A 24,472-nucleotide genomic window follows, 5' to 3' on the forward strand; every position below is an offset into this window, starting at 1 on the left:
TGTGGTCAGCAGCTGTGAATTCTCACCTCCATTCCACTGTCATCCTCCAGGAGAGCCACCAGGTCGCAGTCCTGACAGATTTTGTTCTTGATGTCTCTCATGAGCGGCCCAATGCCAGGCTCATTACTGCTGTAGGGGTTCCCTGGCATCCTTCCCTGCAAGAAATCTTCCTGCTGGGGATCTTTCTCCAGTGTTACAAAGAACTCAGTCACTTCATTTTCTTCCTTAAGAGCAAAAGCAAAGGGAGAGTGGGTGAGGATTTCCCTAAATACGTCTCTCATCCTCATATCAGTTACCAGGATTTTCTCTAAGACAGTAGAATCATTAGCTCCCCCTGCTGTATCTACAGACCTTGGAGGAGACCTGATAATACCAAATCATGTTCAAATTCCTCACTGCACATTAAGGCCAAGCCTCAGGCTTCTCTCCTGCTCAGCAATGGCAAAGGAACCCATCACTGGTATGGGGTCCCAGAATGGGTCCAGCACACTAGTACAATTCTACATTGGTTAATGTCAAACCAAATATCAGTGGAGTCAGCACAGCTTTGGGATCTGTTCTGAAGAAGTGTAAACAACTACTTTGACAAGCTTGTTTCATTCTGAGGACATATACAAGATCTGCAAACGACTGCAGGTGTCTGCTCACTTACAGGATAGATAATACTGCAAAGTCTCTCAAAGATGAAGACAGGAGTCCTGTAGTCATCAAGGCTGTAGCGTTTAGCGGTTTCAATACACACTGCCATAAATGCCTTTGTTTCAGATTCTGTGCCTGCAAAGAGAAGGGGGCATTTCATATTAATCTAATTTTTCAGTGGGCTCCTTTTAGCCCAACATATACACCACCTCCTCTAGCAGTAAGTAGCACACTTCGAGGCTACCTCTCTTCCGAAAAGTATCCGTTTAACATAGCTGGGGAAATAGCTTTGGGTTCATGGTAACCAGGAAACTGCTTTGCATGCTAGTGCCACAGGAAAATGATCCTTTCATAACAAAGCACAAAATTCCTGGGAACTAATCAAGGTCTCTTCCAGGCATTTTCTTTAAAATGTCCCTGTGGCCAGGGATGGCCTGGGGCTCTGTTTGCTAAGTTTATTACATGACGAAGGGAGGGAGGTGAGAGAACCACTGACCTACATTAGTGTTTATAATCCCACGGCTAGTATAGATCATGCCATAGTTTTGAAATGTTGTACAATGTGCTTTAAAACCAACATGAAGTGGTGGCCAAAGTCATGAAAATCCCTGTTGTGGGGTCCTTGAAGTTGTTCCTTTGTGGGGCTGCACTACAGGTCTTGTCTTCTCAGGTAACCTATAGTCAGAACTCCTGGGACCCAGTTGGCTCTACCTGTTGTCATATCCTCCAGCATCTCCAGCAGCATGTCCTGGGTCTCATCAATCAGCTTTGTTCTCTGCACTACCAGCTTCCTCAGGCAGAGATAGCCATTCAGGACTGTGCCCACCAGACGGCTCTTGAAGTGTCGTTTGATGGACTCCACTTCCACAAAGGAAGAGAGAAGCCCTACGAAAACAGGAGAGATTCAGGAACCATGGGACTCTATTTGCTTTGTGAGCTACGAATTACACATGGCCAGTAAATCTAGAACTATCCTGAGAAGGGAACAAGAAAATGAAATGGCCTGCAGTGACTCCTGGTGTCCAGTCTTATTTAGGAGTATGTCGGGTAAGACAGACAAGATTTCAGGTGAAAAGGGCCCATTTTGGGGATGGGGATGGCTTGTCTGCTACACCAAATGTGATCAGAGAAGAGGAGAGGGATGGGAGCAATCAATCTCCCAAGTGTGGGGCTTATAACTTCCTCACCAAACTCCACTTGTGGGATTGGGGGCTCTTTTCTCCAGCCTAGGGAGTGTGTCTGAGGAGGGACTGGCAGTGCCACGGTCGCTCTTTTCTCCTGGCCTCTTATGTTTTCGCCAGCTCTGATGATATGCAGGTGAATGACTTTACTAACCTTACACCTACCATTGGGGGACGGTTTGGAACGCTGCTACATGCTTTTGAAATGCAGTGAACCATGCTGCAGATCTTAATATGTGACCATTACATGGGGGTGGAGGGTGCAGCTAGGTACCTGTGAGGCTCTTCAAGGCATATCCCTGCTGCAGGTCAGTGCTGAGTGTGGCTTCCTCCAGGGCAAGTAAACGAGCTATTTCCTAAAAATAACATAAGTACATGACAAAGCAGCAAAGCAAACTACCAGTGCCAGGAATGACTGGCTGATCAGTGCTCAGCAAACTCCAAACAAAAGCACCGTGTTGCTAATGGACCCAGTAGAGGACTGGGGCTGTCTATGTAAAAGCCAGAACTGCAGAACAAAGTAAGACGACAATCTGTCCACTGGTGCCCAAGCTGTATTCCGATTCTCTTCCACTTACTCATCTCGTTTCTATTACCCATCTCTCTGTTGGTCAACCATCGCACATGCTGTGCTGGCATTGTTCATTACGAATGATGTGATGTCAGGATGCACCTGGTATGTTCCATTGCACACCAGGGGTACTGTACATAACTGTGCTTGTAACATTTTATTCACCCTCTTCAGGTTCCAGCAGGGTTTGCTATGGTCTAGGATTGGATTTCACTGTAAAACTTGAGTATCAGGGGGCTGCTGAAACCCAACGATTTGAAAACTGTAACATAAAAACAATCCCTCCAAACAGCCCATAATTCATTCTGGAGGAACTGGAGCAGACCTAATCCTCCTGCTCTGCGGTCACTATTTGCTCTTTGAGCCCGCTCAGTCCGTCAGCCAGGACATGGTATTTTGGCACAGAGCTGCTGCCAAGTCAATGTACCAGACATTTTTGCTCCTTGGCACAGTTGCCTGTGGAGTACTGAAGTAAAGGGAAGTGGCCGGCTCATCTCGAGGCACGGAGCAGCTGGGGTTAAGAGTACAATAGCCATTTCTGCCCATAGTGATAGGCGTCAGCTCAGAAATACCAACCTTATACAACTGATCCCATAGGGAAGAAAGAGAAATTCAGAATTGTGCACAAAAGCAAACGGGTGCAGCTCTCAGAGTGCAGAAATCAGGTGAGACCACCGACATTGTGGGGCTTGAGGGGAGCTGCAAGGTTGGCAGAAGCTTCCTTGTGCTATTTGCTTTGCTTCCGTCTTACAGATCCGTACCTTTGTGATGAGGTTGCCGACGTAGGGCAGAACGCCTCTTGCTGCCAGGTAGACCTTCCAATGTGCGGGCTTGATGAGTTTCTGATACAAAGCTAGGTACTCGGCAGCACACTCTCCAGCAATGCTCAGCTCATCCAAGTAGCTAACACAGGGAAACAGAAGTTAACTGCTTCCTAGTGACAAGAAGCACTCAGAACTTAAGGATGGTGTGAAAACCTGGGAAATAGCTATAATTGTTTTTATAAATATGGTGCATGCCTCTGTGCGTTTATGATGGATTACTTGTTATGGAGTTAGATCAAACTGGGTTGTTAAAGGAAACAAATAAGAAAGGTAAAATAATGGCCTAGATAAGGAGCACCCCAATAAATACTCCAAACAATAGCCAGGTTTATAGCTGTGAAGAAACGACTCCTCAACTCCAACCCTGGTGACAGAGCTGTTTTGCCAAGGCTGGGAAGAGAGAGGTCAAACCATTAGAGGACCAGAAAAGATGGGTGCTTGAGTGGACAGAGAGTGTCAGTGGAAGCTGACAGGCTGGCAATGGAACACACAGAGACCATGCTCTGCGCAGGACGGTCTGTTTCTCCCAGAGATGCGGGTGAGCTGAGGGAAACTTACAACACCTGGCAAGGATTGATTACAGCATAAGACTCTTATTGATTTTACCCATTGCCCTGTGCACATTGTACCTCTGGGGGAATGAACAAATAATGCTTTGTTTTGAAGACTGTTTGAGTCATTTTAATCAACGTGCTGGTCACAGACCCTAGGAATGAAAGGGCTTACAGGTGTCCAAAGTAGCTGAGCTAGTCACATTAACATGGATGGGGAATGGTCCAGAGGATCCAGATGGAGAGTGGCTGGTCTACATGGTTCCACCCAGAGTGAGGATCAGGAAGCTAGGCCTGTCACCTAAGGGGTGCAGCACTTGAGAGGAACTGAAAGGGATCTCAGGCATGGTTCACCTTGTAACTGTGATAGATAAGGAAACAAGGTAGGAGAAGAGCTGTAAGGAACCTGCCTTTCCCCATTTGTGCTTTTTCTGCCCAATACCAGTTCTATTAGTGTTAAGTGCTGCTCCTGTAAAGCAGTAAATGCCCAGAGGAGCCATACTTTAGGGACTGTGGTGAGAACTCTTAAAGGAGTGATGGGCAAGTTCTAGTGGGGATCAGAGAAATCAAATTATGTGATTCACTATGGTGTTACAAAGCTAAGCACCTTGTGAGATACCTGGTAAGGAGATCGAGGACCTGCTGCTTCCGGCTGGGGATGGTAGCCAGAGCTTCCACAATAGTGCAAGCAGCCTGCCTGGCAGCTTGGGTTGCAGGAGTAAACAGTACCTAAGGTGGGGAAATTAAAACACATGATGTCATTGGATGCGGATAGGTAAACTAGAGACAGTCACTAAAATGAGACCAACACGGGGGCAACTGATGGCCTAGCAGTAGTGTTCTGTATTGCCATGCCAGAGACCTAGGGATTGTCTACATGAACACTTACTTTGCAGCAAATGGGGGTGTGAAAATCTACCCTGTTTCAAAGCAGGGTAGATCAAAGCGCACTGGAGAACTTTTGGTGCGTGGCAGCAGCATCCACATGGACACTTACTGTGTAGCAGGCTAGTAGAGAATAGATTTATACCCAAGCTTGCTGGGAACGAAGCGTTTTTGCAGACAAGCCTTTAGATTTGATTTGAATCTTTCTTGCTCCACAATTTGGTGAGGTGTGAAAATCACTGTAGGCAGAATGCTAAGCCACACAGAACTAACAGAGAAAATGAACGACCTTGCACTGTTCAATGCCAGCCTGTACAGCTGAGTAAGGAGTAGTGCTGATGTGTTCTGTGCAGGACTCTTGAAACAAATGGTAACCAAAATGTAGTGATTGGACAGGAAAAAGTCAGTGGTGATCACAAGGTCACTCAAAGGTCCAGAGAGTTTTATAAGAAGGCAGGAAGCTGGGAGTTCTGTTTTAAAATGGGATTTTCATGGACCCAGCCCTAAGGGAGGTTTTGTCAGTCAGTCAGTAGGGCCTCTACAAGTCTGCAGGGGTACAAATACCATCCCACTCTTTCAGTCAGCAGGAAGGGCAATGCAGAGACCTTGTCCTGCCCCAGCTCCAACTGCTTCCTGCCCTTCCTGGTCATTCCTGAAAGCTTTTCCCCAATCTCAACCTGCTATAAAGAAGTCCTTAAAGGGGCAACCCCTCTTTTCTTCCAGCTATCTGACGACCCACTCGCATAAAGGTTGCAGTGGGCACAGTGTCTCCAAACCACAGCTACTTTGACACCTCATGGTTTGCTTGCAAAGCAAATGTACGAAGAGACACTACCAATAACCAGTTGTAGAGCTGCGAGATAAAAACCATCAATGATTAAGAAGTTAACACATGCTACAATTCTTGGGTTGTGCACTGGATGTCTCCAGGATGTTTACCTGTCGCAACCAGTTGTTATGTCCCAGTTTGAGATCCAGAGGGCAGGTTCTCTTCCCATGTCGGCTCATGAACTGTTTCCATTTCCAAACATACTTTTCTGACAAGTAGAGCTGGCGAAGCTCAGTTCTGCTAGGAGCTTTCCCATTGGCTTCTGTACCTAAAATATCAACACAGCTTAAGGGAACTGCCAGCTGCCTTTCCCTATGAACCCTATGTGCAGAGGAGCTTAAAGAGTTCCCTTGTCCTGTGAATACAACACCCTGCTTTGAGGAAATAGAGGATCCCATGTAGTTATATTTCTTTTTCATGCTGAAACCATCCGAACCCCTCTAGGAGCCCCGGGAATCCTCCTGTGCTCCCTTCTGCTGCCATTTTCAATCCTCCACTGGGCCAACCTTCCTTCTGGCCAAAAAATGCAACACATGACTTCCTTGGGAACTCATCAGTACTGCTCTCGAGTTGGCTGTGAGAATTTTTGCAGGACTTCCCTCCTGATGTTCCCAGAGAATAGTCCCACTGCCACGGCAGGTCTGAAGGAATCCGGAACTCCAATTCCTCTCATGCAACTGCAACGTGCTGATACCATGGCACAGAGTTGGCCCTTTGTTTAAGTACCCAAGTTGCCATCAATGTATTATTTCTATAGCACCATAAGTGTGCATAGCACTTTATACCCAAATCACCAAGAGGCATGAATCCTCCAAGTGAGAGTAAAGAAGATCCATACACTAGGTGAGTCCTGCATATTATAATCATACTGTACATTGATACTCACATTGGTAAACTGGGAACCGCTCACCCCATGAGCCTTGAGGTTTTGTAATTTATATAACGAAGAGATGGAGTTTTCAAAAATTAATGATGCACAGACAATTATTCATCACAACAGCCCTATAAGGGAGGTGGTATCATTTGATAGAAGGCCTACTGAAGTAAAGAGAGATTAAGTGCCTTGCCCAAGGCCACAAAGTAAGTCAGTGGCAGTGCCTGAAGTAGAATTCAGTTCTGGGGGCCCAGCCCTGTATTCCCACCATTAGACCATACTGCCTCCAATGTCTGATTTTATTCCAAGAATTCTCCAGTTACTATTGAGGTGCTGCTAGGCCTGTGGCTCGGAGACTGCAGCGCTGAGTCTGCCCATTCTGCAGCTGACGTAGAAGTGCAAAGATTATATTAGTTGCAACAAGAGGGAAGGAGACAGGAAGCAGTTCTAGGACCCGCTAACTAGGTCATCACTCAATCTGGCCACATACAAATGTTCCTTGCACAATTTCACTCCATTTAGAAAAGATAAGTAAAAGGACAGGACTCTACCTCTAGCAGGGAGGCACTTTTTCCAGGCCTCATATGATGCTTTGGGGTCCCTCTTGAGCCAGAGCTGAGCCTGAGCATGGATCTCATTGCTGTAAGGTTTAACAGTGGTGAGAGCATCAACAGGGATGTCCTAGGAAGCAAAGGGAAAGCCTCAAGTCTGTGACAGCCTCAAAAAGCAAATTTTGTTCCCCTGAGACAAACTATTCCTGTGGCAGAACAATAAGGCATGCCTGCACAATGGATAGGTAAACACAGTTCTCCACAGGAGGAGAGGCAACTAGACCAGCAAGGTTTGTGTTCTATGTAATCAGAACACGAGTTTCAATTATGTAAGATTAGCCCACTTTACTTCAGTGCAAATGATACTGAGCTATCCGTGTACATCCCCCGCTTTATACCCATGACACTGATGACCTATCATTTAAATGGGGATGCTTTATTCTAATGTAAAAGGTTGATACTGTTATGGAGTTCCATATTCCATGTCTGACATCGGACAATCCAAGTCAGACACCAGGGTCAAGACACACGCTCCAGTTGTGAATGGATCACACAGAGAAGTTGATCAATATTTCATCAAAATTTACAGCTCTACATTTACAAATTTTCAGTTGAGATAAAAATCAATAGATGTATTTGCTTCAAAAAAGCTAGGTAAAGTCCTGTAAGAACCTTTATAAAGTAACACAGTAATTGCCTTGAGGGCCCTCTTCCTATGCATCTTAAAGCTGTGCAGGAGAAAGTGGAGAGATCCTTAGATATATCCACCCCTGTCAGTGGATTCCAATGCATGTGGTCTTGAGCTTCTAGAGCAGCAGTGACCAGGAACAGGAAACCCATACATATGGTACTTTTTCTCTGACACACACTACTGTGTCTCAGATTTCAGTCAGCTGTCTCTTTGCTCAGTCCGAAGTATCAAGGGAGGTACCTTGTTTTTCTTGCTGGTTGGAGCAGGTGGTTTGATCAGTTTTTGTAGAATTCGCAGACACATTAGGGTGATGTTCTCAACAACTACGGGAGTTTTAATGTTCACTGCCATCAAGAAGAGGCTGAGAGCTGAAAGGAGGACACAGGGATTTAATGCCATTAACGAGTATGCAGTAAGGCTAAGAAAATCCCTGGAAGAGGTACTACTGCCATACACACAAATCAAGAGAGTCTTCAACAGAAGGCAAGATCTCATATCCTTCGGTTGATCTATCACGTTCTCATGGAGAGAAACTTGCCCGTGATAGGAAAAAGATCCCACTTCCTTTCTCCTCTAGGTCTACTCCCTCCATGTTCTCCTCCCCGCATTCCTATCGTATATCTTGCCCCCATAAAGGCTACAGCTGACTCCTCCACTATTGACCCCAGTTACCAACTCATCTGTGCTAGGATTACTACACTGTATTTCACAGACATCTAACTCATGCTTTTTACATTAAACTCTCTCGTTAGTTGTTTGAACTTACCACAGCGCAGTCGCAGCTCCCAGCAGCTATCTTCCTTCGAGATGGAGTCCGTCAGCAGCAACATTTCATACTGGAGGCTGCTAGCCTGCAACAGAAAAACGTACCAAGCTTTACGAAGGCTCGGGGACAGAGTACAGTCCTTGCTGCCTCTTCAGTATCTGGAGGCTGGGGGGGTTCGAGGTACATTAATTTCGGTGATCTCAACTCAAAGCCTCTATGTGAGATGACTGGCAACCTGTCTGAGAGAGGCCCAGGACAGAGTGCTAAAAGGACAGATGCATTGGCAGTGCTGTGTGGGGAAGCTAGCCCACCATGACGTCGCGTTGTGCTTGACTCCAGCCCGTGCTATTATAGTGCTTACCAAGACAGAAACGCCCTCTTGACTATGGATTGATTGGGAACACCGCTTTACAGAAATCAATTATTAGAATCAAAAGGCCACTGGAGAGGGGTAGGGGAGAAAGAGAAATAGTAAAATGCTGGAGTTCCTCACCAGATCAGGGTTAGCCCAGTGTCCTTTCAGAGCTGCAGAAACCTTCCCGATGATTAGGTCATTCATTTGTTGTGTGGCCTCTGGATTGTCTCTGATTTCAGAAGCAAAGTAAAATATTATTAAACACTGCTTGCAGACATTTCTCAGATGTACAGAGCGCCATGTCAGTCTGGTTCATCTAAAATGTAGAGCAAGCCCGTCCAACCAGCACTTTTCTGACGTAAGACCACAACTTGATAAATGAACTTCTACAGAGGAGGAAACTGAGGCACAGACATACTAATGTCAATTTTCAAAAGTAATTTATTTAGGATGCAAAAACTTGGGAGACCCTGTGCCCGATTTTCTGAAGTGTTGACCATCCAAAACTCCTGCTGAAACACTGAGCACCTTCTAAAAACCACGTTTAGGCTGTCTCAAACTGAGCCACTCAAAACCTGCGGCTACTATAGAAAACGTTGACCTACAGAAAGTCAATGCAAATGGCAGAAAGAGTTCAGGATGTCCAACTCCCATTCCACTAAAACCACTAGAAACCATCTTATTCCAAGTAGGAGTATGTATGACCACCACAAGTACAGAGCTCCCCAGAGCTCAGCACTTCAACACAGAAATGTTTGTTTGAAGCGGAGTGCTTACGGAAAAGCTTGACCTGATGTGCAAGCCCTAAATCCTTTACAATGCCAATATGTGCTCAAAGTGATCCACAGTTAACATTGCAGTGGGACAGCTCAACTGGCCTTTGGGGGAAACTGGGGTAACTAAAGCAGGTCTCAGTGTCATTAGTTATATGGCTACCTCCAACGATTTTCCATTTGTGACTCTACCTCACTAAAACCAGAACCAACAGCTACGAACCATCCTAAGTAGATGCAGAGCTGAGTCTAACCTGGTGAGAAGGCACATGAGCTGACGGACCTCCTCCCGCATGGCGGCTGCGCCCCGGCGCAAGTTGTAATCGAACAGCTCTCGCACCAGGCCCTGGGACACAAGAATGTGCCTGATGGCAGAGTTGGTTGCCAGGGCCCGGAGCAGCGTTATGCAGTGTTCCGTGACGGCTGAGGCACAGCCATAGCATTTCGTTGAAGATGTGTGGCCACAGCCTAAGACCGACAAAGCACGATACTGGCTGGCAGTAAATGTAGGCTGGACCGTGGTTCGGGAGGATTTGGTTGCTGCCTCTCTCTGCTGGAGATCATATTCCAGGAGCTCCTTTCTAGACGCAAAAACTTTCTGTAAACACACACACAAAAAAAGGAGAAATTAAACCTGCGCAAGATTTAACCCCTCCTAACCCAGGGGACATTTGATGTTCGTAAACTAACTTTTTCCATTTGCAATGGAACCAAATGCAAAATGGTGGAAAAAGAGGAGAAGCAGCACATCATCATGATCCCTGAATGTATCCAGGTGTCAGGCTGTGGGGGCACTTTATAGGTTTCATACAGAGCCATTTTTATCCAAAGATCTCCACATACTTCAAAATGAGTAATTTATAAACCTTACCCCACACTTACGAGGTAAGTAATTTTTATCCTCATCTTATAGAAGGGGAAAACAGAGAGGCAAAGTGACCTGGACAAAGTCACCACACATCTGTGGCAGAACTTGCAAGACAACTGAGGAACCCTGACTCCCAGGCACCTCCTCTAACCAGTAGACAATGCTCTCCCCATTACATGCTTTATGTTGTTTAAGGGTTTGGTCCGCAGAGCCTGAGAATTAACAGCTGCCATAGCATTTAGTGAAGGTAGCTCATGAGTTTACTGAAAATCTAGCTGCTACATTTCTTCTGCAGTGCAGCCCTTATTGTTCCTACAGGGGGTCAATTTAGAACAGCCACAGCTCGCTTTGCATTTTTTATATAAATTGTCTGAAGCAATTTAGGACACTGGGTTGCCCATATTCACGACAAAGTGAATATTCGTAATACCTGAATGATCTTGGAGAGTTCATCAAACGAATTCTTGCAGTCACCACAGTACTCCTGCGCTAACTGTAGTATGTACCTGTTCACACTAGCTGAGGAGGAGCTGATCCCGCCACTGCTACCAGAGTCCTCCTGAAACACGGGGAGCAGGGGAAAATAACCAGCAAGTGTACAGCAACAAGTAGTCACACGGGAGGACTACACAAACATTAAGATTTCTGCTACGAAAACCTGCTTGAGAGGAGAAGCCTCTTTGCCATTCTCTGCAGAAACTTCGTAACATACTAGTCAGGCAAAAGGAAGATTCTTCAAAACAGGCAAGGCTAAACACACACAATTACACACTCTGGAAAATACCAGAGAGACTCATGTATCTGTAGACCACATACTACAGTACTGGCTAATTTATCGACATGCAACTGGCTTGACAAGCTGCTTCATGTATGCCTGGAGTGTGAAACCAGAATGACAGTTTTAGTTATAGAAGAGGATGGGTTAGATAAAGGCAGTCTAAGAGCAAAGCCTATGGATTCACAGGACTTGCTCTAGCCCTAGCAAAAATACATTCACTTCATTCCCTTCCATCACAATCCTGAGAAAATGCTGCTTTCTGGTAAGCCGCATTAAGGCCAGTGTCTTATTTAGCCTGGTCTTGGCTAAGCTCACTTGTGCCGTATACTGGGATTTGTCTCTTTCACATTACCTGTGGCTTTTCGGGAGCAGCCTCGTTTACTTTACACAGCAGGTTTTCCAGCTGCGGTCGGTGTCCCATCAGCTGATGATACACTCTGTCAGCCTTATCCAGAAGAGTGTTGATATTTGTTACTGCCTTAGAAGAAAGAAAGAAAAAAAAATTGATGTCACTTGCATTCAGAGAAGATTTTTATTCCACTTTTAAATAGTGGAACACCCGCCAGCAGAAACAGCTGTTGATGCGTCCATTATTTCTGCCTCAGTGTCTCTTAGTGAGAAGCAGTGCTACGTACAAAGCTTTCGGTATATGGGCTCCTGGAAGTCATCATGGCCACAAGTCAGAGCCCTAAGTGCACAACATCTAGTTAGACTACCTTAATTTGTGCATGTGGAAGACAGTATAGAAACAGGAAGGGGATCCTGTACAAGGCTCAGTGCCAAAGCAAATTTACCTCCATGATCAATGCCACGTTCTGCATTAGCCACTAAAGAGTGACATAAGGTACTCCCCCCTCCCTTCCAGGCACCAAGCAAACTGCCTCCGTAACACTCCCTGTTGGGATACCACCTCTGACGTCACTAGATTGTTGGCATGTCTAAGGGATACTGTGTTTTGTTACGAAACTACTTGTACTAGTCTCACCTTCTTCCGATCCTCTTCATTTTCTATTGGATCCACTGCACAGCAAGGCTTGGCATACAGCATGAAGTCAAAGCGAGCATATTTACAGAACCCACAGGCATTGCAGAGGAATGGATCCTTCTCATCATAATTAATGGATCTGAAAAGCAAACCAGAAGAGTTAAAGGGGGGCAATAAAACCGTCTTATTGGGGGGGGAGTGTGAATGACAGTGGGGAAAGCTTTAACTTCTATGTGCGCACGCACGCAGTCTCGCACAAATGAGATGGATGGGCATTAAAACACCCAAGCTGCCACAATACCCATTGGTAGCCTCTCAAATACCTGACTACTTGAAGCACATTCGGTGCGTTTTAACAACAAAATTTTGTCTTCATGTCCTGCTGTAAGATAGTGTAGTGTGGCTGTGAGCTGTTATGTGTCTGCCATATTTCTATACTGTAGGTGGAAGCATTTCAGTAGATATACCAACAGGATCCCTCTAAAGAATTATAGGCTCACCTGCATTTGTGACACTGGTACACATTCTCGCCACAGTTCCCACACACCCCAGGGTTGGCTGGGACAGATGCGCTGCACCGAGGGCACTGCAGGGTTTCTGTGGAGGCCTGGTAATTCTCATAGAAATCTGCAAATTCAATCATCAAGTTTGAAGCCACAATGGGCAGCGGCAAATCAATCTTCACCTCTGTCTGGCCTGGGGTCAGCTGTACCTTTTTGGCTTTGTGCCAACGGGCAGGCCTGGGAAGGAGAGGAAGAAACATTCGTTTAACAGAACAGTAACCTCCCACCCACGCACACAGAAGCCAAACAACAATCTCAACTCAAAATCAATTTTAATCAGCATGAATGGAGAGCAGTTCTAGGATTCATTTTCTTAGCTTGTATATTGATATGATATGTAGCCAGAAATACACTAAGCCGTTATCCCCTTCATAGCAAGAGACTGTTTAGGATTAAAGAGCTGTTGATGCCTCATGGAAAAAAAATAATTGTACGGACATTTTTTAAGGATGGATTTTCACCTCTTTATTAGTAAAGACATCAGTAAGAAAAAGAGGATATTTATTTCTAAAGATCTCATCTGCTTCTCCTCCTCATTCCCAACCTGAAATTAGAATCCTCTCTTTGTGACATCATAATCCTCTGCTAGGCAACCACTTGTGATGTCACTGAGGATTAGTAATTCAAATAAGCAGCAGGATAGATAAATTCCTAAACCAAAAAGATCTGATTCTGGCGAGAACGTCTCGAGAAGAAAGAAGAATATAAGCAGAAATGGGCTAGACATGCAGGGGTAACCAAGCCAGATCAGGGGCATTTAGGCATTTTGAATTCCTCAACCAGATCAGGAAATAGAGACTTTCAGCACAGAGGAACTAAAAGATGATTCTCTGTAGGTCAGCTCAAGGACACAATCTTGCTCCAATTTCAGTTTGTAAGACACATCAGGATGCCTGGACAGGGTTAATTTCTACACTCTCAAAGCTGTTATTTTATAGGATGTGCTTAAAACAAGTATTACTATAGGCCAGGGTGAACAAGCTGGTTATCTCAGATTCATCGAGAGACCACTCTGCATCAGTGAGGGCATTCTCAATTCAAAAATCCCAAGGAAAACACAGGGGTAGTTAGTATGCAGCGAGAATCATCGCTCAGTGCACAGCCAGCTTCTTCAATGGGACGCTATCAAACTCTTCAGTAGCGAACAGGATTTTAACCAATTATTCATTATCCTTATTTTCACTTCAGCTTCATTCCCAAACCACATTACATTGTCCTGGGCACAGCAACTTTAATGCCAACAGACTTTCCACTCTGGGATCAAACAGGTACAGGAGTTTTACAGCAATGGCCATTGTTGATTCTCTTCTCCCCACCCTCCAAAAGGGACCAGGGAGTTTCAGCAAGTACACATCCTGGTCAGTGTGCCTTAGCTGAGGTGCTGGAAGGTGAAATTAAGTCCTCTAATTCAGGAAAGTGTCATATCCTATGCCAGGAAACAATCAGCACCAAATCAAACTTTATTTTGGCCAAAAAAAATATCCTGACACCACTGCCAAACCCGAGAAGTACATACTTGTTTTTCAGCTCCACTATGGCCTGCACTGTCCTGTTGTTGTAATAGAGGTTGACAGTCCGGACCATTTTGGTCCTTTTCAGATCTCCTATCTTTACTGTCACTTTGCTAATGGTGTGGCTGCCAATCAGCTTCACCACCTGCTGGGTAGTGGTGTAACGTGTGTCCACCTTGATGGAAGACAGCTTGATGTACTGGGAAGAGAAACAAAAGCGCTATTAAAATCCTCAGCCAGCACAACCGGATCCCAATGAATGGAGAAACATGGCAATTTATACTGCTATAAAGGCTGGGATCTCTACAGTCTGAAGGGAAGACAAACAGCACTGATCACTTACACAGAACGGCACTTCTGGATTGTTGCAGACAAGACAAGGATCGCTCTCCAAATAATAGCCGTCAAATTCCACCAGGCCAGACAGCGTGCTGTATAGAGAAAACATTAAAAAGAGCTGTACTTTAGCATTCACTCTGCTTTAAATACAAGTCATTCAGAAAAGAACAACAGATTTTATTTGACCATTTTCTTAAGACCAGCTGCAGCACGTCTGTGATTTCAGCTGAGGCCCTCCCCCACCACTGGTTTAACAAAAGATGTTTACACTCCCTTGTGGAGTGCAGCTAAAAAGTTCTTGTAATGTACTGGAGGAAAGACAGGAAGAACTCACTTGTAAATGTTGGAATTAGGATGGTTGGTAAGGATGTGGTTTTGGGTCCGGAGGATCTCAACAGCCTTTTGGGAGTATTCCTTCAACTGAAATACAGTTAAACAAGTGAGAGAAGGTGGGGAGGAAATACCTTTTATTGGACCAACATCCGCTGGTGAAGAGATAAGTTAAACAAGTGACTCGGGCAAATATTACTGTCTTTTCTGCAAGTTTATGATTTTTAACAGCACAAAAAAGGACATACAGCCGCCCTCCCCATAGCCTTTTAGTTCCACAGCAGATACATGCTCTATACCCACAAGAAGCAGACTTTCACTGATACTAAAATTAGACTTCTACTGCAGTGATGATGCAACCCTTGGCTAACAAATGAGATTACTGTCAAATGTCTGTGGAATGCTCTCACCTCTTGTGCATATCAACGCACGATTATCCGAGCATCCCACGATACCACAGGCCCCTGAGAAACCATACCACTTGCCCTTCTTTTAGTTCAACACTAATGACTATAAAGTACTTTTTAGGGTTGAAGCAGATTGAAACCTATAAATTAGAGCTGGTTGGGAAATTATTTTCTTCTCTGAAAAATGATGAAAACAAAAGGTTTTTTGTTTTTCTTCAAAGTTTTTCAGATTTTATTGAGAATGTTTTTCAGTTTTTTTTGTTTTTTTGTTTTTGTTTTTTTAAGAAAACCCATTTTGGGGGGAAATTAAAATGAAGCTTTGATGAAAATTTAATATAGAAGTTTTCCATCAAAAAACCTTTCAACAGCAGGTATGATCGGCTCGACTATTAAAGTTACTCTTCACCCTTGAAAAGGGACACACATTTAGAAGGGAAAAAGAAGTGGGCGAGAGGCCCTCACTTCAGCTGTTCCAGAATGACACCATACCTTCTTCTCAGTCTGTTGTGTTTTCAGAGAGAAGTATCCCAGGAGATCCACAAACTGGGCAGCCTTCCGTCCATAGGCTGGGAGTTCTGGCCATATTGACCACATGAGATCTAACAGCAGCTCTTGCTGAGACTTGTTAGAGTTCCTGATGGATAAATTACAGATCAGATCAGTTTCTGGAGATTAGTTTCTGTATGCTTTTCGTACCCCACTCTCATAGGATTTACCCAGGTGAGAAATATACCGCAGTCAGTCCAGGCTTCTGCAAAGTACACACAACAAAATCACCTATATTGTTTAATCACCCCTCTTCTCGCCACTGAACTAAGTCTCGCATCCTGCTAAATGGTCCTGTGACAACTAACCACAGAGGAAGCTCAAGGAGTTCAGCCCACTGAATTTTGCCCTATGCATAAAAGATATGTGCATCATTTGATAACAATGTTAGTTTGCACCTCTCTAGAGGAAAGAAAGTGATTCTCTCATGAATTCCAAGTTGTACAGAATGGAACAGACAGCCCAGACTCCACACAGTAGAAACAGACCGTTCCCTTTGGGTTATGATCAAAATCCATGGCAGTGAATGAGCCACAAGTGCAGTTAACTGCAAAAATGCTGGAAACAGATCCTCAAGATGATGCTGTCAGCCTGAAGGCTTCAAAACACCTGCTGAATGGGCAACTGAGCACCAAGACTTCAGAAAAATAAGCACTTTTTCGCCTGTCCATCTTAGTCTGTAAACTCCTTTGGATAGAGAGTCTATTTTTTGACTTCCATAGTGTTGAACACACTGACAGAACTCAAGTGCTAGAAAGCAGCGATTGACAAGTTTGTGCACTCTAATTCACCACACAATTTTATCTGCTACAAAGGATCCACCTATGAGAAAAACTGTGGCTTTGGATAGGCCCTTTAACACATACCTGTAGATGTGGAGTGCCAGGCAGTGTGCCTGCCACCGCACAGAGGAGGAGTTGGACTCCAGCAAGAAGCAGCGCAGGAACTGAATAAGGGTTTCCTTATCAGCAAATTTATTCAGCTGGTTCACCAGAGCTGTGCAGAGCTGGTCTTCTTGGCTGCCAGAGCTCTCACCTGGAGAACAGCAAATAGCACAAGTCAAAAGAGCACAGGAAACCAGATAGATCGAATGCATCACAAGTGTGGCAGATGTATCTGTTTCATGGATGGCATGGCAGGAGAGAGAGAGAGAGATGCAGACATCCCCGGCTGACAACTGTGTGAACTGTAAGTGTTCATCGACAGCGAACAAGTTTCTGGGTTGGGACTACAGGAGAACCTAAGAGTTACAAAACACCAGAGTTACAAACTGACGAGTCAGTCAAACACCCTCATTTGGAACCACAAGTACACAAATCAGGCAGCAGCAGAGACAAAAAACCAAATACAGTACAGTGCTGTGTTAAACGTAAACTATATATAAAGGGAAACCAACATTCTTCTTCCGCATAGTAAAGTTTCAAAGCTGTATTAAGTCAATGTTCAGACTTTTGAAAGAACAGCCGTAACAATTTGTTCAAAGTTACAGACATTTCAGAGTTACGAACAACCTCCATTCCCCAGGTGTTCGTAACTGAGGTTCTACTGTAGTTCTGAATGCATGTGCCCTCCATCTTTTATTCCAGAAAATGGAAGCTAGCATCTCTGACTAATGAAAGCAGTGAATGTCTGAAAGCCTTGCCAGGGAGTTTTAGAAATGTACTATACTCCCAGGAAGATCCATACCATCAGCTCACCCTGCTGCCAGAATGGATCTCAAAAGGGCTTTCCCTACCACAAGGGAGCCTGTGGTGTGGCAGGCTTCCTAGGTAACGATGTGATGCAGATCACTGGAGTGCTACACAGTGGAGAGTTGGGGGACTTGGAGCTGCAGGTTCAATACTTACAGAAACTTACTTAAAACTTATTTTCCCATGCACACAAGCCAGGTGGTGAGGATAGGCACTAAGAGGGCCCCCCAAATCATTCACTGACCATGAGTGGGGGAAAGTTTGAGCATAGACACATAGGAGCTGCTGCTTAGGGGCTGAGTGTGCAGTCCCAGTAGCTGCTTCAACTCTCACTACTGCCACTTAGGGAGTTGGTATGGTAAGAATTGTGATATATTATGATCCCCATTAGAACTACAGACCCAGCCAAATTATTAGGCATTTGTGAAGGGCCTGAGAGCTCCTCTGCACTTCAAATTTATTTCAGCACCAGTTTTAAGGAAGCCTGGCTCCATTCCTGACCCATTCCAATAAACATGCAAACTACAACAAAACTGGCCATGTGTCCATAAGTGTTTCTTCTGCTCTGCACACTTGGGGCTCTTGCCAAGAGCCGTGCATGTCTCAAAGCTGGGGAGAAGTGTATTTCTATTACCAGGAGCTCTGCAGAACAGGATAGCGGTACAAATAGACTAACAGCTTGCAGCACACCTTCTCGCTCTTTTTCCTTTTCTTCCTTCTTGCTCTTTTTGGTGGAGGATTTGCTCTGCGTTGCTGGCTGCCCAGTGCCTGCTGGAGCTGACGTAGAAGAGGTGCTAGATGATCCAGAGGATGAAGTCACAGACAGCACTTTACTGCCGCACAAAGCACAGGACAGAAGCTGCAGAAGAACTGGTGAGACTCCCTCATCTACCAGAAAACTGACTTGCAGGAGAAAATAGAGAACAGCTGCGGAGGAAGGACAGGAAAAAGTTTAATTCGGAATAAAATAAAGTTAAAACCACCCCAAAAGTAGAGCCCTGCAAATCTGTGGGTATCCGCTTTATATCCACAGACCATTTTTGCAGATAGCGCAGATGCAAGGGCTCTGACTGTAAGAGCCAGGAGGACAGCTGTGAGGAATGTGGAGCGGACCCTCCATCTGCCCTGGGGGGCAGGGACACTGCGGGGGCAGCCTAAGCAAAAGGGACACTGGGTGGGGCTGCTCAGGTCCTCTCACAGGGCAGGTGGAGGGTCCGGCGTGGCTCCCCGCCTGGCTCTTACCATGCTGGCAGTTGTGGGGTGCCTGGGTCCCGCACCTGCCCTGGCCGGGGGGCCTGCAGGGCAGGGAGTCTGGGGGCCAGGGACATGGGCGGGAGGCTGCTCGGGCCCCCTGCCGAGGCCAAGTGGAGGGACCCAGGCTCCCCACAGTTAGGCTCTTGGAGCCACAGCCCAGTCACAGTAAGAGCCAGGCAGGCAGATGTGGGGAGCCACGGCAGACCCTCCACCTGCCCTGGGTGGGGAGCCCAAGCAGCCCCTGGGCAGCTCCACAGGTGTCACACACACACCCCCACTCCCCCCCAACCCCGGCCAGCGTGGAGCCCAGCTGGGGAGCCACAGTGAACCTTCCATCTGCCCACAGTGTGTGTATGTGGGGGAGGGGGCTGAGCAGCTCCTGACCGTGTCCCCACCCCCCAGGTTACCCGCCGGGCCAAGAGCAGGTGGAGTCTGCAACTCCCCACAACTGTCCACAGGGCTCTCCCCGACTGGGCTCCAGTGGGAGATGGCGGTGTGCCTTGGAGCCTCAGCCCCGCCCCAGCGTAGAGCCCTGCAAAACGGTGGATATCTGTGGAAATCTGCAACTGCGGATGTGGATATCTGCAGATAATTTTTGCGGATCGGATGCGGATACACATTCTTGTATCCGCACAGGGATCTACCCAACAGGTTATTCTGAAAGACAGAGGAATCCTATTTACCTGACTAGAGCAAGGGGAATGGGATTTATTTGGATACACAGAGTTAGGATAAATGGGACATTTGCCCTAGACTACAGAGCAGGTCAATGGCAATGCCACTGCCATGTCTCTCATTCCCCAGTCCAGTGCTCTTCCACTAGAGCACGCTGTCTACTTCGTTTTTTACTTTCTCTAGCCACAGAACAGAAGCTACCAATACACACTGATAATTAGTGTTAGAAACAAATCCTGGGCAACTCCAAGCTCTTCTTTATCCCTTCCAGTTCTCCTGTGCTGAATGTCAAAACAGACACTCTCTTTCGACAAACAGCTAGGAAACCCTGGATCAAATCTAAGCATGCTACGAACTGCCGCTGTTCTCTAAAATACTGTCAAGGAGAAAACTCACAGTCATCTTTAATGCAGAATTTCTGCCAGTTCACTGTTCGCTGCGTGGCGATCTCTGCACAAGCCTTCAAGTGTTCCATCTGAAATGGAGAGTAGCATGGGATTAAGCAGCAAGTCAACTCTTCTGCTGATGTCACCTTTTTTAAACGCAACATGCCTCTCTCACTATATGCACATATGTTTTATCCACTGAAACACAATTCTCCTTACCAGACTGATCAGTGTATCATACTGTAGGGCAGAGCCTGAACTTGCGGTGACCACACTTGCCCGCAGATAAATCCCTTGTTCTTCCAGGAGTTTTTTGATACCACGAACATGAGAATCCAAAGTGTGGAGGTCTCGGAGCTGGCGGTACTTCTCCTTTGATCCACAGATGAAGAGCAGGAGTTTGCGGACTTGGCGGCGTACAAACGGAGTCTGCTGGATCATCAGGTACTAGACAAAGCATTCAACATGAATGCTGTGAAATCAATAGTTGACCTACGTCATCACAGCAATCACAAGACCTCAAGGTGGGTCAAGCTAACATGAATACTATTTCCACAGGTAAAGAGGAAACGGAAATGCATTTAGCAGCTTCTCAGTTTGAAGGTACTGGGACCATCAACACAACAAGTCTCGGGCAGAAGAGAAGTTGCATAGCAATGCTATGCAGTACTGGAGCTAGTGGTTATGGAATGATATCCTGCAGGCTCATTCCATGGCATAGTTATCCAAGCTACCTATGAGCTCAGGTTAAAGGCCAGAACAAGCCTTACTGAAGGAATCCTTCCCCTGAATTAACAGCTGCACTATAGGTTATGACAGATGTAGGAGGATGTGTGGCTGCCTAGGGAAACAGGTGTGTGTGGGGGGGGGACCACCCACAAATCTAAGCTGGCAGTTGAAATAAACGCACACCCCAGACCCATAATTTGTTCTAAAGAACATAGGTGAAGCACTAGCAACACATTTTCACACTCGACCACCATCTAGCAGAAGGCTCTTGATTCTAGACCAGCAAACAGCGTTGAACTTTGGATAGTAACGGCAACGCTATCCGTGGAGCACGCGCTCCCACAGATGCTTGTTCGGTATAGACACACACAGTACTGAGGAGCTAGCCCCCTTACATGGGGGAGGGGGAGAAGGATCTCAGTTCAGTCATACCAAAGTTAGGGCTCTCCCAGGGAGGATACCATTATTTACTCCCTTTTCTTACCACCCATAAATCCTACATTCCACTTCCAGGAGCACCATATGTTCTTCACCTACCTCAGACAGGAAGTAGAACCAGGAATGATCGAAGATGGGTGTCGGGATCCGGGAGTTTGTGTCCGCAATTTTCTTGATTTGATAAGGTAAGCGCAGCACCATCTCTGTCAGAAGCTGAGTATAGGCCTCAAAAACATCTGCTGCATGACCCTGAAGCGGAGAAACTCAGTGGGTTAGCTAAGGATATGGAGCGTGAGCGTGAGCACAGAATACTCCCATCTTCCAAGCATGGTAAATTGCTCTTCCATTTATTCTCAATTGCACCTTTACAGCTAAAATGAAAACCCTTGATTGGCAGATGAACACAAAACCAGCACGCCCCTATGGTGAGTGTAATGCAGTGGTTATGGTGCAACAGGTCTCCTTGCCTTTAAGGATTTTAATGTTCTGTCCTTCAAACTAGAAAGCATTCTATCGTTTAATTAGGCTTCCGTTGTACTGCACTGATGCATAAATCAAAGCCTTGACGCCAGTGGAAGTTTACAATAAAGACACTATGGTGGTTAAACAAGCCTAGGATTTAGCTTGTAAATCATGACTGCAATTGTGCAAACTGCAAGGCATCCTTGCCATGGTAAACAGCAGTGGTTTGTGGATCTTTGCCTGCCAAGCAAAAGAATTCACCCCCCCAGAGTAGCATCTCTTCAGAAAGATTGTTTAAAAAAGAGACAATGACAGCAGCTCAAGAATTGCATGGCACAGAAATGCAACAAACATGGCTCTAGTGTTAGAGAGCATCAAGCAGCTCCAGATGTAAGTAAGGATTCTAGAACGCAGGAGGACAAATTTTGAATCGATGGAGAGAGAGACAACAGCAGGCCAGATACTAGATAATCCTACAGCAGTTTGGCAAGGAAGAGCTCTATGCCTGTGGTTGGATGCTGATACAGGTTATGATGGTGGCATGGTGCGGAACTCACCTTCACGTATTGCCGGAGAAAGAAGGGGCCCATGTCAGGTGGTGAAGAGGTAGTGTGGGGTTTCAGCAGCTGGCTGGTGGCTACGGGCTCCTCATCATTCTGCTGGCTTTTCCAGTATTCCAGCAGAGACTTCAGAACGTGCAGACAGTAATCCACTGCGCCTGAGCTCAGCAATGCCGCAGCAGTGGCGCTAGAAATGAGGGAAGAGGACTGACAGGGGAATAAAACGGTTACTCCACTCCTAAGCAGCAGCTGCTTCAGTAAAGCAGACTAAGTCACTAGCACCAAAGAGCCATTTGCAGACATTAGGGGAAAAAGGGCAGATTTTGCTGAAACTTTACAGGCAGTTTTATGTTTGCGGTTTGAGTTTCTTTAAAAAAAAAAAAAATCAACTGAAATATTTACAGAGACTCTTTTGAACAAGTGCTTAGTAAAGAAAAACAAACACAATCTCCGCCTAAGTCTAATCTCCCCTCGACACATGTGCCAGAGGCCACTGAGCTGTGGATTAGAAGACTAGCTGTTTTTTTTTTTTCAAATTGGGATTTCTATTTGTTTATCTGGGATTTGGCCAGCTGGGGGTGAGCGCTGCTCAAGAAAAAGTCACTGGTGCAGATGCCGCTCAAAGGCTCTGCCCCACCCAGGTCTTACTCCACCTGCATTCTGCACAATGATGAGCTTTGATTTCTGTGGGAAGCTCAAGCGAATAACAAAGGCTACAGAAAAAGCTACTGTAAATAAAACTATTAAAGCAGCCCTGTAAATCCAAACAAACCCCACAGCTCATAAGCTCATTAAAATTTGATGCAGTTCAGACTAAATTTTTAACCTCTATGCTTCTTTATTAATCTCCTTCCCACCACACATACTGTTTTTATGCCTTATTACCGTACCTTTTAGCAACAAATATCTAAGGAATCCTCTTAGCGACTTTTACGTTGACACAGCAGCATATTGCTTTCCAATAATCACATTACAAATCCCCTTTAACTCCTTCAGTGCCAAGATGGTTTAAGTAAATCTTGCTAGGCCAGTTTAAGAAATACAGTTATCTGCTGCCTTTACTCCAAATCAACAATGGAATCTAACTCAGCAACTGCCACTGGAACAAACTTATCCAGTCTCACTGTCCTGCTGGTTTCCCCCTCTTTAATTCCAGCAGGGGTCTTTTTCCAGGGTAGCCAAGTTGCAGCAACATTGTACACTCCCCACAAGGATGCACCAAAGCACATCCAGTCATCCTTCATTCCAGAATATCCATTCCAGAGAGTCCCCCCCAGCCACTCTTCGCCCGGTGAAGGACGGGATCTCCTGAAGGCATGGCCCCCTTGCAAAGAAAGTTTAAAGGTGCCAGACTGTACCTCGCAAATGGAAGATTTGGAACCTGACTTGGTCCTGGACATGAACACACTAAGCAGCCTCATTACCACCAAGTGCACTTCATTCAGGGCAGAACGTTCGTTCTTCTTAGACACATCCTGCAGAGAGAGAGAGAGAGAGATCAGTCACTTTACACAGCTATGTTCCAACTCTAAGATCCTGGGAACCTGTTTATAAATGATGCCCTGGCAACAATGAATGTTAGTGTAAATCACCCTGGTGCTGATGGTAGCACAAACCCCAAAGTATACAGCTATACTGAATAAACTTGGATGTTCAAGATCACTGCCAAAGCCAGGTCTAAGAGTTTGAATAAGAAGGTAACAATTTGTAACTACATTTCATGCTGACTTACTGATACCAGCCCTACCAGCGGAGTGTTATACTCCAGTAACATTTTCCTCCTCATGAAGTAAAGCAAGTGAAATAAAATGTCTGAACAAGGCTATTTAAAACAAACCCACTGCTCCCTGGACAACTCCTCTGCCTCAAATGCCCCTTCATAGGAAGGGACCCAACCCATGAGCTCTAGCAAGCTGCAAGTGTTTGCTCACACCACCATACCTTCTTATCCATGCCTAGTTCTGTGATAAGTTGGGACAGAAGGTTATCTAGAGCACCCTTGTCCTTCTCATCTTCACCATCTAGGTCTGTTGTGAGCATCAGAATAACCTGGAAACACAGAAATTGGAGAGGCAGTGAAGTCAGGCTCCATGATGACTGTGAGAGAGATGGATTACCTCCATAGAACACCCCACAGAGGAATCCCAGACTTGTATACTCTCTCCTCCATGAATCATGCTTATACCATCACATCTGAACAATAACATTTGGTATGGTCAGCAAAGACCATGTCTTCCTAAGTAAATAAGGATACTCGAGAGGGTTTTAGACATATTAGTAAGAGAAAAGGAATGGTAAAGGGGAGTAGCAATCTGTAGAGTATAAATCTAGAAAAAACTCATGGGGACAGACCACCGCCTATGAGACAACAGTATAATGAATGGTCTGCAAGACCTAACTAGAAAGGTCTTGTAATATGATCTGATTGGTGGGGTGAGGAAGATGGAAAATATACACACA

The 24,472-nt window shown here is 45.6% G+C and overlaps 1 protein-coding gene across 3 annotated transcripts in view; it reads right to left on the reverse strand.

Moving 5' to 3' along the window:
- Positions 1-24,472, reverse strand: part of UBR4 (ubiquitin protein ligase E3 component n-recognin 4) — a 113,852-nt gene that overhangs the window by 25,235 nt on the left and 64,145 nt on the right. For 2 of the 3 annotated variants that reach the window (XM_073317114.2, XM_073317112.2), the window contains 28 exons: positions 23,954-24,061; positions 23,371-23,487; positions 22,010-22,219; positions 21,090-21,239; positions 20,043-20,270; positions 19,834-19,912; positions 18,199-18,435; positions 16,684-16,852; positions 15,761-15,905; positions 14,869-14,954; positions 14,539-14,626; positions 14,201-14,394; positions 12,622-12,861; positions 12,122-12,260; positions 11,489-11,614; positions 10,789-10,917; positions 9,745-10,088; positions 8,856-8,946; positions 8,363-8,447; positions 7,837-7,964; positions 6,906-7,035; positions 5,591-5,748; positions 4,386-4,495; positions 3,153-3,294; positions 2,095-2,176; positions 1,351-1,524; positions 653-774; positions 27-224 (listed from right to left, as the gene is read on the reverse strand). In XM_073317114.2, the coding sequence (XP_073173215.1) occupies positions 27-224; positions 653-774; positions 1,351-1,524; positions 2,095-2,176; positions 3,153-3,294; positions 4,386-4,495; positions 5,591-5,748; positions 6,906-7,035; positions 7,837-7,964; positions 8,363-8,447; positions 8,856-8,946; positions 9,745-10,088; positions 10,789-10,917; positions 11,489-11,614; positions 12,122-12,260; positions 12,622-12,861; positions 14,201-14,394; positions 14,539-14,626; positions 14,869-14,954; positions 15,761-15,905; positions 16,684-16,852; positions 18,199-18,435; positions 19,834-19,912; positions 20,043-20,270; positions 21,090-21,239; positions 22,010-22,219; positions 23,371-23,487; positions 23,954-24,061 (4,209 nt within the window). Of the gene's footprint in view, positions 1-26; positions 225-652; positions 775-1,350; positions 1,525-2,094; positions 2,177-3,152; positions 3,295-4,373; positions 4,496-5,590; positions 5,749-6,905; positions 7,036-7,836; positions 7,965-8,362; positions 8,448-8,855; positions 8,947-9,744; positions 10,089-10,788; positions 10,918-11,488; positions 11,615-12,121; positions 12,261-12,621; positions 12,862-14,200; positions 14,395-14,538; positions 14,627-14,868; positions 14,955-15,760; positions 15,906-16,683; positions 16,853-18,198; positions 18,436-19,833; positions 19,913-20,042; positions 20,271-21,089; positions 21,240-22,009; positions 22,220-23,370; positions 23,488-23,953; positions 24,062-24,472 lie in introns of all 3 variants that reach the window. The other variant, XM_073317113.2, reaches the window with a different exon arrangement.

Source organism: Lepidochelys kempii, chromosome 18 (genome assembly GCF_965140285.1).
Source record: "Lepidochelys kempii isolate rLepKem1 chromosome 18, rLepKem1.hap1, whole genome shotgun sequence".
Lineage (NCBI taxonomy): Eukaryota > Metazoa > Chordata > Testudines > Cheloniidae > Lepidochelys > Lepidochelys kempii.